We start from the raw sequence: 11104 nt of genomic DNA, 5'->3' as shown, positions 1-11104 counted from the left end.
TTATGCCTCCCTCCACATCCCTTCCTTCCTTCCTTCCTTCCTTTCATCCTCCTTCTCGCCATCTACTTTACGGCCATGGGTAACGCCTTTGTCTCGTTCTTCACCGCGCCCGACGAGGACTCGTACTTTGATCCAGACGACACGGGCCCCATTCCCATCACCGCCCAGGAGGCGAACCGCTTCGTTTCATTCTTCACCGCACCCGACGAGTCCTCGTACTTTGATCCAGATGAAACAAGCTCCATCGTTGACTGGACCACCTACCCGCACCTTATTCGCCGCATCATCTCGTTCGCCGACGTCCCCACCCTGCTCGTCCTCCGCAAGACCTCCAAACCCTTCCAACACATGGCCAACGCCGTCCTGTGCTCGCATGTCGCCACCCGCCCGGGCCACAACTCGTTCACCCTTCCCTACCGCTTCGGCCGCACCGCCGCCATCATCCTCCCCTGGCCTGGCGAGCACGCACGCGACTACGCTGCCCCAACGAGCGCCGAACACCTCCAGACGCGCGACCTCATGAAGACGCACACGCGTGTCTTGGACATTTCCTCGCGCACCACGCACCCGCTGTACCTGCCGCACCTGCGCGTCCTGCGGCGTATTCAGTTCCGTTCGGGCCCCGTGTGGATGTACGCGCACACGACGGTCGAGCTCGTCGACCTGCGGTTCCCGTTCCCCCCTCAAGTCGACGACACGGGTTACACCATTGCGGGCAGCGGCGCCGGCTGCGGCAGCTTTGCCAAGCATGTCTTCACGCTCCGCTTCGACGCGCGCGACGGGCACGTCTGGCCCGGCGCGTTCCCCGTCCAGAGCATGGCGATCCACGACCTCGAGACCGTCGTGGTCATTCTGTACCCGACGACGCACGGCGCCGAGGCCAGCGCGAGGGCCAAGTCAAGGGCCACGACCGCGCGGCTCACCACCGCCGTCTTTGGCCGCTGGCTGCACGCGGCCGTGTGCCGCGGCACGCCCGTGGCTGTCACTGTCGTCGGCGCGGACATTGCGGCCGCCTGGCTCGGGTTCGAGCCCGAGACCGTCGAGGCGGGCGTGCGCGACTTGCTCAAGGCCACCAACGAGGCGGTCAAGGGGGACAAGAACAGGGTTGAGAGGGGCAAGTATTTCGTCACGGGGGTCGCGTTCAAGACGCACAAGCAGTATCGTAGGGAGGTTGGTGCGGAGCAATATTCGCTCGAGACGAGCGAGTAGGGTGGGGGAGGGGAAGGGCAGCAAGGCCGGATGGTGACGGACATTGACGGACGATTATCGCTATGAAACGGGATCACAGTGGATCAGACAGGTATGTAGAATAGATAGCAAGATAGCATTGAGACGAAGTTGCATCAGAGTCTGACATGGTGCCCAGTAGTCGTATCTCTAGCGGCCTGTTGATGTGCACCTGTTGTTGGGAGAGTGAAGAGTTCCCAGCAGCAACATGTCTCTCCTTGCTCGCTCCAGCTTTCAACCTAAACTGAAAATCAATAAAAAGCTGAAAATCCACCGTCGTCGTCACCACCGTTGTTGTCGCCGTTCGAGTGAGCAGACAGGGCCAGTGTCTCTGGTTGTAACCTACCCGGATGAGGAGAAGCATGTGCAAGAATCCCCTTCAGAAGCCGTCTCATTCTTGCGCGCCCCTTCTGACCCCGGTGGGGCAAAGTAAAAGATGCTGATCACACGTTGATTCCTCTTTCGCTCCATCACCCGCCACCGTTCGACGTGCAACCTCCTACCACACCAACAACAAAACGACATTGCCCACACTGCCAGTGCCCCTGCAGCACACGATGCCGCCTGCTACCCTCGAGACATCCTCAACTGTCCACCTCCTTATGTACCCCAGTACCGTCGTCCTGCGACTCCGACACACTGTACATGCTGCGACAGACCTGCAAGCCAATCTACGACCTGACGTACCTGCCGCTTTGCCACCACATTGTGATATATGACGAGATTGAAACCCGGAATGTCCCCCGCAACAACATACCCGTAGCTACAGACTACGCTCTGGAGTTCTCACACGATGACATACACGAAGTCCAACGCCGCCGTACAGTACACTGTGCCTCCCGACCGGTGTTGGTCGCAAGCCTGTCCCATTCGTCCTGTGGGTGGTACCCCCCGAGCCCCGGGAACAGGCACGACCTTTCGCGCGATACAAGCTACCTCCTTCCAGCAGTCCCGCAAGCGTTTACCGAGCGCACCCGCATCCTGGACATTGTGTCGTCGCTGGATCAGGCCCTCCCACTTCTTCCAAACCTCGAACTGGTCCGGCGACACAACCTTGTGTCGGCGGTTCCAGTCGTTCCGGCTGCTCCAGACCACCCTCGCTATGCCCGACCACCGCTGTTCAGATGGCCCTTGCAATCCCTTGTGGCCTGTGAAACATTCACGGTCAAAGCCGACAAATACGTCTTTTCCTGCCACTTTCGCTACCCGACGTCAAGGGGACGTGCAGACTGTCAGTGACGATCCACTTGATATACGTCTCTCCGGCAACGTCGGGAAAGCTGTCATCATCCTCACGTGTGGACCGTGGTCCGCAACCGAGACGCCGTTGGTCGACGGGACCCACCTGCGAATGTCCTCAGCCGGGCGTGCGCTCAAAGCGGCCTCACCGACGTCACTGTTGTTGGCCTCGACGGCCTTGTCCCCTGGACCGGCTGTTCTTTCCAAGACCTCTGCGACTCGTTGCCACTCATCACCGTGGGACTGGCCAATCACGTCGACTCCCTGAACGGTATGCCCCCGCCATACAACCAGGGGATTACACTCCGCACCCACAACGAGTACCGCGACCTGGTCGGTGCCCGGCAGTACGACCTGGAGACTGTAGCTCCGCAGATGTGATGTGTTCCTCCGATGCATAGCAGGCATTAATTGTAATGAGATGGACTTTATGGAGACTTTATTGTGTTACCCCTTACGGAAGTGTCATGTCTGGGATACGACACGCACCGCCACGACGGGGGTCATGTGGAGTGTTTATTGTCCCTGTCATTGTTCATTTGACGACATAGGCCGACGTGTTTGCATCTTTCCAGCTGAGGGGAATATAAAAGACGAGCCCTTGGCGACTCCCTGCCACCTGCCACCCCGCCACCCGCCACATCGTCCCGACAACTGGCATCATCACAGCCTCAACATGTCGTCCTCGAGCAACTTCATCCTGCTGATGTACCCTCACCTCATGAAGGCCATCCTCGAGTACAGCGATATTGACTGCCTTCTCCTGTGGAGGGACACACGCCACTCTTTCAGGGAGATGGTGGACAAGACACTGTACCGGCACGCCGTGATCCTCTGCACGGGCCACGAAACAGACAACGCAAGGCGGGTGTTACGGCTAATCGACAGTTGGGCTCTCTTATCACCCCTCATTACAATTGCTCTTGACAATTCCAGTGACACTTCTCACCCACAACCGTGAGGCTGCGCTACAGCCATTCTTCCTCTCAACGGCCGCCGTATGTACCACCCGAGTTCTCGATGTTCGCACCCGGCCCAACGGCGTCGAATTTCCCAGCATCCAAGTGGTCCGGCGCCACCAGTTCCTGTCCATGTCAGTCATCCCCAGTGCACCCGTCATCGTCAACCTCATCAGCCAGAAAAGCTACGTCGAGCAGCTACCCCGGGCGACCACCCACATGCCCGCTTCCAGGGTCCACAAGGCGGACAAGTACGTGCTCAGCGCCTACTTTGACAACCTCACCCCCGCCCGCATCTTCTTGATGTCGCTCCACATCCCGCATTTCGACCATCCCGTGGAGACCGCCATCATCCTGAGCTATGGCCCGCTGTATCGAGGCGAATGGTCCCAAATAGTTCTAGAGAGTTGGACCATGCTGCATACCGCCGGCTGGTGGGCGACCGCCGGTATGCCCTTGAGACGTTTTAGATGGGTGCTTGAAGCGGCGCTGTAGAAATAGCCTCGCCTGGTGGCATTATGCACAAATATCGTTAGACCCTAGTGATTTGTGGAGAAGCGCAGGAAGGAGTTGTTTGGTGAGCGACGGTAGGAATAATATATCTGCAATATTCAGATTAATTAACCGAAAATGGATTCAACAACCGCTACTGAAAATTCAGGTTGGCTGTGGCGGAGGCATCAGGCTTTCGAGCATGCAGCTATCAGTACTTGCGTAACCACAATCCTACAGACGCCGTATCCCACATGGATCTATTGTGTCCATTCCATGGCAGAGTGTAGCGTTCACGCCTGCATGGATGCTGTCGTGTACAGCCCGCTCTCCGCTGTGCGGCGCTTGCCAACACAACATCTCATCTCAACGCCGGTATCGTTCCCGCTGTCTTCCACAGCCCAGTTACCGAGACAGTAACGTCTCACAGCCGTCTTCTTCCTTCCCCATTGAAGCGTCTGTCGTCTATAGCTCTGCTGTGACCCAGCCCCGCTACACCCTTCAACCACTGACAAACAACACATCGTCCTCGGCGAGATGGCCGAGCGGTCTAAGGCGCTGTGTTAAGGTTTTCTCTTGCTTCTTGCAAGAGTTCATCCGCAGTCTTCGGACGTGGGTTCGAATCCCACTCTCGTCAACAGGGGCTTCATCGCCTCCCAAGCCAACCTTTTTGGACGTCTGGGAGGTGTGGAAGACTTGCAGATGTCGAGGAGGAAGTTGGGGGCGGAAGGTGGTGGCACTTTGCCGATTCTCCGAAATTGGTTTGGCTTTTTGGCTAATTGTTTCCGGGTGCCGGGTCCACAGTGTCTGCACATGTGTATGTGTATGGCCGTGATCCCTGTGCTTGCGTACAGGAGGGAGGATAGACGGTGTTACGAGTTTGCCTTGGCCGAGAGAGGCGGGTGTGGCAGACGGAGGCGCAGGAACCGGTGTCGGAGGCAGATCAAGATCGCCGCGCAACACCCGCCCCCCTCCATCCTCCTCATCTACATCTTCCAACACGGTTCCCAACTCGTATAAACCGTCCAGGAGGCCACAGAGGCGCTGGTACATGCAGAATCCAAAAAGGAATGACCACTGACAGGATCGAACTGCCGACCTCCGCATGAACTAGTAACCAGACTGGGTATTAGTACGATGCTCTAACCAGCTGAGCTAAGCGGCCGATGATGTCTGCACAACTGGCCATTGTCTCCGCGCCGTCTGCTCCCTCCTCTCCTCGCTCGTTGCGCAGGAAGGAGGGCGTGGCAGGCCGCAGGAGGACTGGGAACGGACAAAGTGGGGCAAGAAATCCAAAAGGGAGTTGAAGAGGTCGAGGCCCCGAGGCAGGCGATAGTAGGGTATTGTCCTTGACAGGCTTGATGCCTGGGCACCGCGTCGGCCGCTGTATGGATTCCAGTATCTCTGGGCAAGACGTCCTGAGGCAAGAGGCACAGAAAGGAAACGTGAGTGTTGTAGACAATCAAAAACGTGTGCTACGAACTGGACAGTTCTCTTTCCTTGGTGGCCAATTCGCAGCGCACACCATTGTGCCGCATTGCCGCTTTTTTTAGGTATTTCCTCCGTTTTTCCTGCACGCGCCTTTCACTCGTCCCTCCGCAGCCCGTGAGACCAACGAATGCTCTTGTCACAGTCACATGTATGCATATCCCGCACATACTACACACGCAATATAATCAAACATGAGGCGCCACCACCACCTCCTGCTCCTCCTGCTCCTCCTGCTCCTCCTCCTCAATACACTCTCGCGGCCAGTGTACAAGTGTTCGGCCGCCATACTAACGCTGTCGAAATTATTGCAAATTACAGTCTCTACTGGAACGTGCCGGGCATGCTCGTCTGCTTGGCCGGGACGGGGCGGTCGACGTCGCCGGTATCCTGGGTCGTGCCACCGACGCCCACCACACCACCACCACCAACCTGGTCGCGCGAGCCCGAGCCCGAGCGCTTCCACCCACTGGCCTCGACGGCCGATCCGGACCCCACGTCGGCCTCGGGATATCCCTTCTTGCCGTCAAACGCGCCCTGCTCGGCCTCCTGGTAGTCGAGCGTGTTGGACGTGAGCACCTGGTATCCGCCCGAGTACTGGCGGTGTGTGGCGCGGCTCTGGCCCTTTGTCTCGCCGAGGCTGCCGTCGGCGCTCGCGCTGCTGGCACCGCTGGCACCGCTCGCGGCCGACTTTTGGCTCTGCGCGCTGAGGCGCTTGGCGCCGGGCTTGATGTGCCACTTGGAGCGGGCCTGGTCGGCGGGCAGGATGGCCGGCGACGACACCATGGGCGCGCCCGAGACGGTCTGGCCCTGGCCATGGGCCAGCTCGGCCTCGCGCTGGGCCGCGACACCGCCCTCGGGGAGGATGACGGCGTCCGAGTCGCGGTGGCCGTACGCGCCCGCAAAGGCCGCGGGGAAGGAGCCCACCGAGCCGACCGACTTGCGCGTCGGGTGGTTGGGCGCCGGGTCGTCGGCCTTGGTGAGACTTGCGTGGTTGCGCGGCGCGCGGCGCAGGGCCTTGGCTAGCGACCGGTCCGATCCAAGGGTACTGGCGCGCGCAGTGTCGACGTCGTTGGCGCGTGGCGGGCTGTTGTCGCTAAGCGCGGCGGTCGGCGGCGTGATGTCGGGACCGGTGCTGGCGGCGGGGAGAGGCTTGTGCTCGCGCGTCCACGTCTCGGCCGTGGCGGGGACGTCGGGGTAAGTGGCGATACCGTTGTTGGGCGAGACGCCGTTGGTAGCACCGCCCGACCTTGCCGGGGGCTGGGACTGGTTGGGCGGGTCACAGTCGTTTTCGCATGGGAGCGAGTACATGCCGGCTCCGGCTGCCGCCATGCCAAAGGGAACGGCGGGGGCAGCGTACTGGTGCGTGTGCGAGCCGGGGGACCTGGGGCGGACGGGCGGCTTGGGCTTGGGACTGGGTGTGGAACGAGCGGGACGAGCGGGCGGGTCGCACTCGTCCTTTTCGCACGGCATAGAGTACATTCCGGCGCCAGCCGCTGCCATGCCAAAAGGAACGGCAGGCGCAGCGTACTGGTGCGTGTGGGTGGGACTCTGGAGTGGGGTGGTGCCGGTCTCGGGTGTGGCGTACGCAGAAGCGGAAGGCTGGGTCTCGAGCTGCTTCGTGGAGAGGAGGCTCGGGTTGTGGGTGGCGGCGACGGCGTTGCGGTCCTCCTCGACAGGAGGCTTCTCGACGAACAGTGAACCACGCGTACCGGCAGAAGGCGGCGTCTCAAGGAACTGGGAGCCGCCAGTGCCGACGCCGCCGCCAGACGCAGTCACGCCGCCCCGAGTGGCACCTGTCTGACCAGCGACGGTCGTCGGGGAGCCGGCAGTGTCTTGGGTTGAGCGATAGAATTGCTGAGCGGGACCGCCCTCGCTCACTTTCTGGGGATGGAAGGGGCTGTCCAGGGGGGAAGCAGTGTTGTCCTTGTTCTGGGAGCTGAGGGACTCGGCCGACTGGAGGGCACGCGACGCAGAGGCCTCGCCTTGCGAGGTGCGGCTGCTGTTGCGCGCGAGGTACGGCGCCGAGCCAAGGAGCTCCTCTTGTCCATCGGAGGAGTCGTTGTTCAGGCTCAGCTGGGTGGGTCAGCACAGCACAGAGGGGGACAAGGGAAAGGGAGAGGGACGGGGCGTGTCGGTATAGGACTCACCCTGCCACGCGTCTGCTGGACTTCAGTGCGTGCGGCCTCGGCCTCGGCACTGACACGGGCATGGTTGGCAATCTTGATGTCGAGTGCACGCTGGGTTGCGATGTGGTGGTCGTCGGCGTTCTTCTGGGCTGCACCAGTCAGCAATGTTGTCAGGAACACGATGTCTCGGCAATGTGGCAACAGTGAACGCCCCGATGACACCCGAAACACCGACAACAACATCCCTCGCCGATGACGCTACTTACCAAGCTGGGCCCTCTCGAGCTCGGTGTTGGCCTTGGCATGGTCTTCACACGCGAGGTTGTGGGCAACCTGCGCCATCTCGAGCTCGCGATACGCAGCCGCCTGCGCTTGCTCTCCGGCGTCAGCCTGCGTGATGGCCTGGCTAAGGTGCGCCTCTGTCTCCTTGGCAGCTGTGGGTCAGCACGGCTGCTGGGGGATTGTTGGGATCGTCGCCACCGCGCGAGGACGGGGAAGGAACAATGGAAGTGCAAGAAGGAGGTGGTCGGTGGAAGTACAAGTGCCACTCACCCTGTTTGGCTGCCGACCTCTCGCTCCAGCGACTGAAGATACCCATTGTTGTGGTGTAAACGATAGGTGGGTGAGTTCTGTGGGATGGGTGGGGTGTGAGCTGTGAGGTGCGCTCCTGCACGAGACGAGTTCGTATATGTATCAACGAGCACCGCCCATACCGTTGCTTCTCCTCTTGTCAACACCAGACGTCATCTTTCGGCCGGTGGCAGCAGTGGGAACTGAAACTCCATCTCAGTTCCAGCTGCCGCCCTGCCGACGTCATGTGCCCCTGGTAGAATAGCGAGATCGCAGGCGGTGTCATGTACTGTGTCACACACCGTGTGTCCTTCCCAGAGGTGTCCTTAGGAGAAGGGGCAACTTGGAATACGGGGAAACGGGCTCGTCGCACCCCGACAGCTGGTCAATCCGATACCCGATACACACACTGGCAACGTGGTCGTTGTCCGCCCAATTCAGCCGTAAGCAACCGTCAGTCAAGAATATGCCTCCATCATCAACAGTGAGGCAAACGTGAGTACATCCGCTCAATTCAGCCGTCCGCAAGCGTTGGCCACTGCCAAGGAGGGGTCTCCTGTCAGCCGTCAGCAAGAGTTAGTGCTTTTCCCAGGAGGTATGACTGGCACCTTGTGCCACACCGCCTCCCCGCCAATCAGTGCCACAGCGCAAGATGCATGGCGTCTTACAGAGAAACGATGGTACAGCAGAGATTATGGGTATGAAGAGATGCAACGTGCATCCCCGCCTAAAGGAGACCGCACTCGCGGAGGTTGACTGTGGCAGTGGTCAGCACAAACACAGTAGAGCACGCGCCAAGCAAACAGAAAAGGTTCCGCCACGCATAAATTGGTTCCGAGAAGGGGGCGGGTTTGGAACCCCCAGGACCTTTCGATGCGCCGTCCCCCTGCATCCTCTCCACTCGACTCGATTGCCACTCACCTTGGATAATAACGTCGTTGATAGCACTGATAACGAAAGCGAGCGCACGGGTATCTGTCGCGTCGGTGTAGTGCTGTGGAAGAGCGTGAGCGAGGAGAGCGAGAGGGAGAGAACGAGGGGCGATTGGGCATGACTCATGCGACATCTTTTGGGCAAACTTACAGCGTAGATCGACTTTGAAGGGTTCTGGTTAAGGCCGACAAACTTCTCGAGCAGGAACGCGCATGCCTGGTCGTAGTCGGCGCCGCCGCGGTACTCGGGGAAGGTGTTGGCGAGGGGGGAAACGGGGAGCTTGGCGCGGAAGAGGTCGATCTTGTTGAGGAACAGGATGATCGAGGTCTTGATAAACCATCGCGAGTTGGCGACCGACTCGAACAGGGTCATGGCCTCCTGCATACGGTTGACGGTCTCGTCCTCGTACAGCTTCTGGTCGTCTGGGGGGACAGGTCAGTAGACTGGACGAGAGAGGGTGTACTCGACATGTCGCAACTCACATTCGCTGATGGCGATCAAGAAGACAAGAGCGGTGACTGACTCAAAGATGCCGAGCCACTTGCGACGCTCTGAACGCTGGCCACCGACATCGAAGAGCTTGTACTTGAGGTCTCCGATCTGGAAGTGGGTCTCGCTGGTTGCGGTTAGATCTGCTGTTCTGCACACCAGCCTGTCACTTGTACTCACGTAATACCGGTTGTCTTGACACGTGCACGCAGAATGTCCTGGTCAGTGGGCATGTAGTTGGGCTGCGAGATACGCATGATTGCGTCAAAGTAGCTGGAACATGTTAGCGTAGGGTCTGGGTTAGACATGGTTTGGTGTTCTAGTGCGCCGGGCCTCAGGCAGCGCGGGCGCGGGCTTGCGGTATGTGGACCCGGCCAGAGGTATGCAGGTATGCGGGCGGACTCACTATGGTGCCGAGTCGTTGAGCTGGAGCTCACTGCGACGGTTGAAGGCGGCGCGGACACCCTCGTCGCTCCAAAGGCCCTTGACAGAGTCTGCGAGCGCGGGGGGGAAGCGGTCGCCCTCGATGAGGACGGGCGCGGACATGATCATGTCCCAGCGGGGCTTGTTGTTGGATGAAATGTCCAGGTCCATGAGGGCCACACCCTCGAGGAGGACGCGCATCGACTGGACAGTGTTCGAGTAGACAATCTCGCGGTAGCTATCCCTCTCCTCGGCATCGTAAGGCCTGTTGTGACGATCGTCAGCATGAATGGACTGCGCAGGGGCCGCCACCCGACCACCGCCTGGCTCGCGCGCTCGGGCCGTCTGCGAACGGAGAACACGCACTTGTTGTAGATGAGTCGCATCTGCTTCAGAACGGTCGACTTGCCCGACTCTCCGGCACCTGGCGGTCAGCGACTGGGTCTGCGTGTCCCTTGCTCACCGAGCAGAAGCATCTTGATCTCGCGTGCCATGTTCTGGCGGTCGCGCTTGAGCTGCTCCTCAATCTCGGCATTGCCTGAACAGTGTTAGCGAGAGAACCTCATTGTTCCGCCCCTCCCCCATGGCTGCATGTCTTGTTGATGGGTTGACAGCCAGCGGGGGCCCAAGGGAGGCACTGTCGATGGTGAACGTACGGGCCTTGGCATCCGCGTCCTCGTGAGACTGTGTACAGCCCATGGTCGGAAGGTGGTGGATGCTACACGTGTGGGTTGATCAGAGAAAAGCAATGTGGATGATTCAGTATGAGTGTGTGGTGTCGGGCGAGTCGGGGTTGGTCCAGGGAGTGGCCAGTGCTTATGGCCGCGGGGGATGAGCCGTCTGGGGGCCGGGTAGTGAGGGCTGGACAGCGTCGACCTGCAGGTGGGGGGTTGGGGGTTGGGTTCCCCTGGGTGTGTCGCTGGGGAGAGAGATGCAGCCGGGGAGTGACTGTCGAGAGCGTCTTCAGGGCTGTTGATGGGGGGGTGGGGATGGCAGGACAGGACACAAAACGTCGACCCAAAGGTGGTACAATGGCGCGGTTGTGTGTGTGCGTGCACGCCGTGGGTGGAAACCGAGCACGAGCACGAGCACGAGACACCCGCCCACTGTCTCTGGCTCGGGGTTTGCAAGTTTGGCGTTTCCGGGGATACGTAG

The 11104-nt window shown here is 60.1% G+C and overlaps 5 protein-coding genes and 1 non-coding gene across 6 annotated transcripts; 2 read left to right on the top strand and 4 right to left on the bottom strand.

Annotated features, from left to right (window-relative positions):
- Positions 1-75: 75 nt before the first annotated feature.
- EHS24_009520 (uncharacterized protein) lies at positions 76-1209 on the top strand (the record flags this gene model as incomplete). The annotated part of the gene is made up of 1 exon (XM_028624798.1): positions 76-1209. One exon carries the CDS (start codon positions 76-78, stop codon positions 1207-1209), a length of 1134 nt encoding a protein of 377 aa, XP_028474966.1.
- Positions 1210-3142: 1933 nt separating this feature from the next.
- On the top strand, positions 3143-3920 carry EHS24_009519 (uncharacterized protein; the record flags this gene model as incomplete). Its single annotated transcript, XM_028624797.1, has 2 exons — positions 3143-3353; positions 3403-3920. The coding sequence occupies 2 exons, from the start codon at positions 3143-3145 to the stop codon at positions 3918-3920; spliced, it is 729 nt and encodes a 242-aa protein (XP_028474965.1).
- A 498-nt stretch (positions 3921-4418) lies between these two features.
- Positions 4419-4970, bottom strand: EHS24_009518 (uncharacterized protein; the record flags this gene model as incomplete). Its single annotated transcript, XM_028624796.1, has 1 exon — positions 4419-4970. The coding sequence occupies one exon, from the start codon at positions 4968-4970 to the stop codon at positions 4419-4421; it is 552 nt and encodes a 183-aa protein (XP_028474964.1).
- Positions 4971-4988: 18 nt separating this feature from the next.
- Positions 4989-5082, bottom strand: EHS24_009517. The gene has a single exon. It is a non-coding gene; the product is annotated as a tRNA-Ile (tRNA).
- A 647-nt stretch (positions 5083-5729) lies between these two features.
- Positions 5730-8132, bottom strand: EHS24_009516 (uncharacterized protein; the record flags this gene model as incomplete). Its single annotated transcript, XM_028624795.1, has 4 exons — positions 5730-7481; positions 7556-7683; positions 7801-7968; positions 8087-8132. 4 exons carry the CDS (start codon positions 8130-8132, stop codon positions 5730-5732), a joined length of 2094 nt encoding a protein of 697 aa, XP_028474963.1.
- A 699-nt stretch (positions 8133-8831) lies between these two features.
- On the bottom strand, positions 8832-10648 carry GPA1 (guanine nucleotide-binding protein subunit alpha; the record flags this gene model as incomplete). The annotated part of the gene is made up of 9 exons (XM_028624794.1): positions 8832-8860; positions 9026-9098; positions 9188-9459; positions 9520-9653; positions 9707-9799; positions 9933-10214; positions 10316-10373; positions 10413-10487; positions 10606-10648. 9 exons carry the CDS (start codon positions 10646-10648, stop codon positions 8832-8834), a joined length of 1059 nt encoding a protein of 352 aa, XP_028474962.1.
- Between the last annotated feature and the right edge of the window lie 456 nt (positions 10649-11104).

The sequence above is a fragment of the Apiotrichum porosum genome (assembly GCF_003942205.1).
Source record: "Apiotrichum porosum strain DSM 27194 chromosome Unknown scaffold_9, whole genome shotgun sequence".
Classification (NCBI taxonomy): Eukaryota; Fungi; Basidiomycota; class Tremellomycetes; order Trichosporonales; family Trichosporonaceae; genus Apiotrichum; species Apiotrichum porosum.
This window is presented reverse-complemented; position numbering and strand designations above follow the sequence as displayed.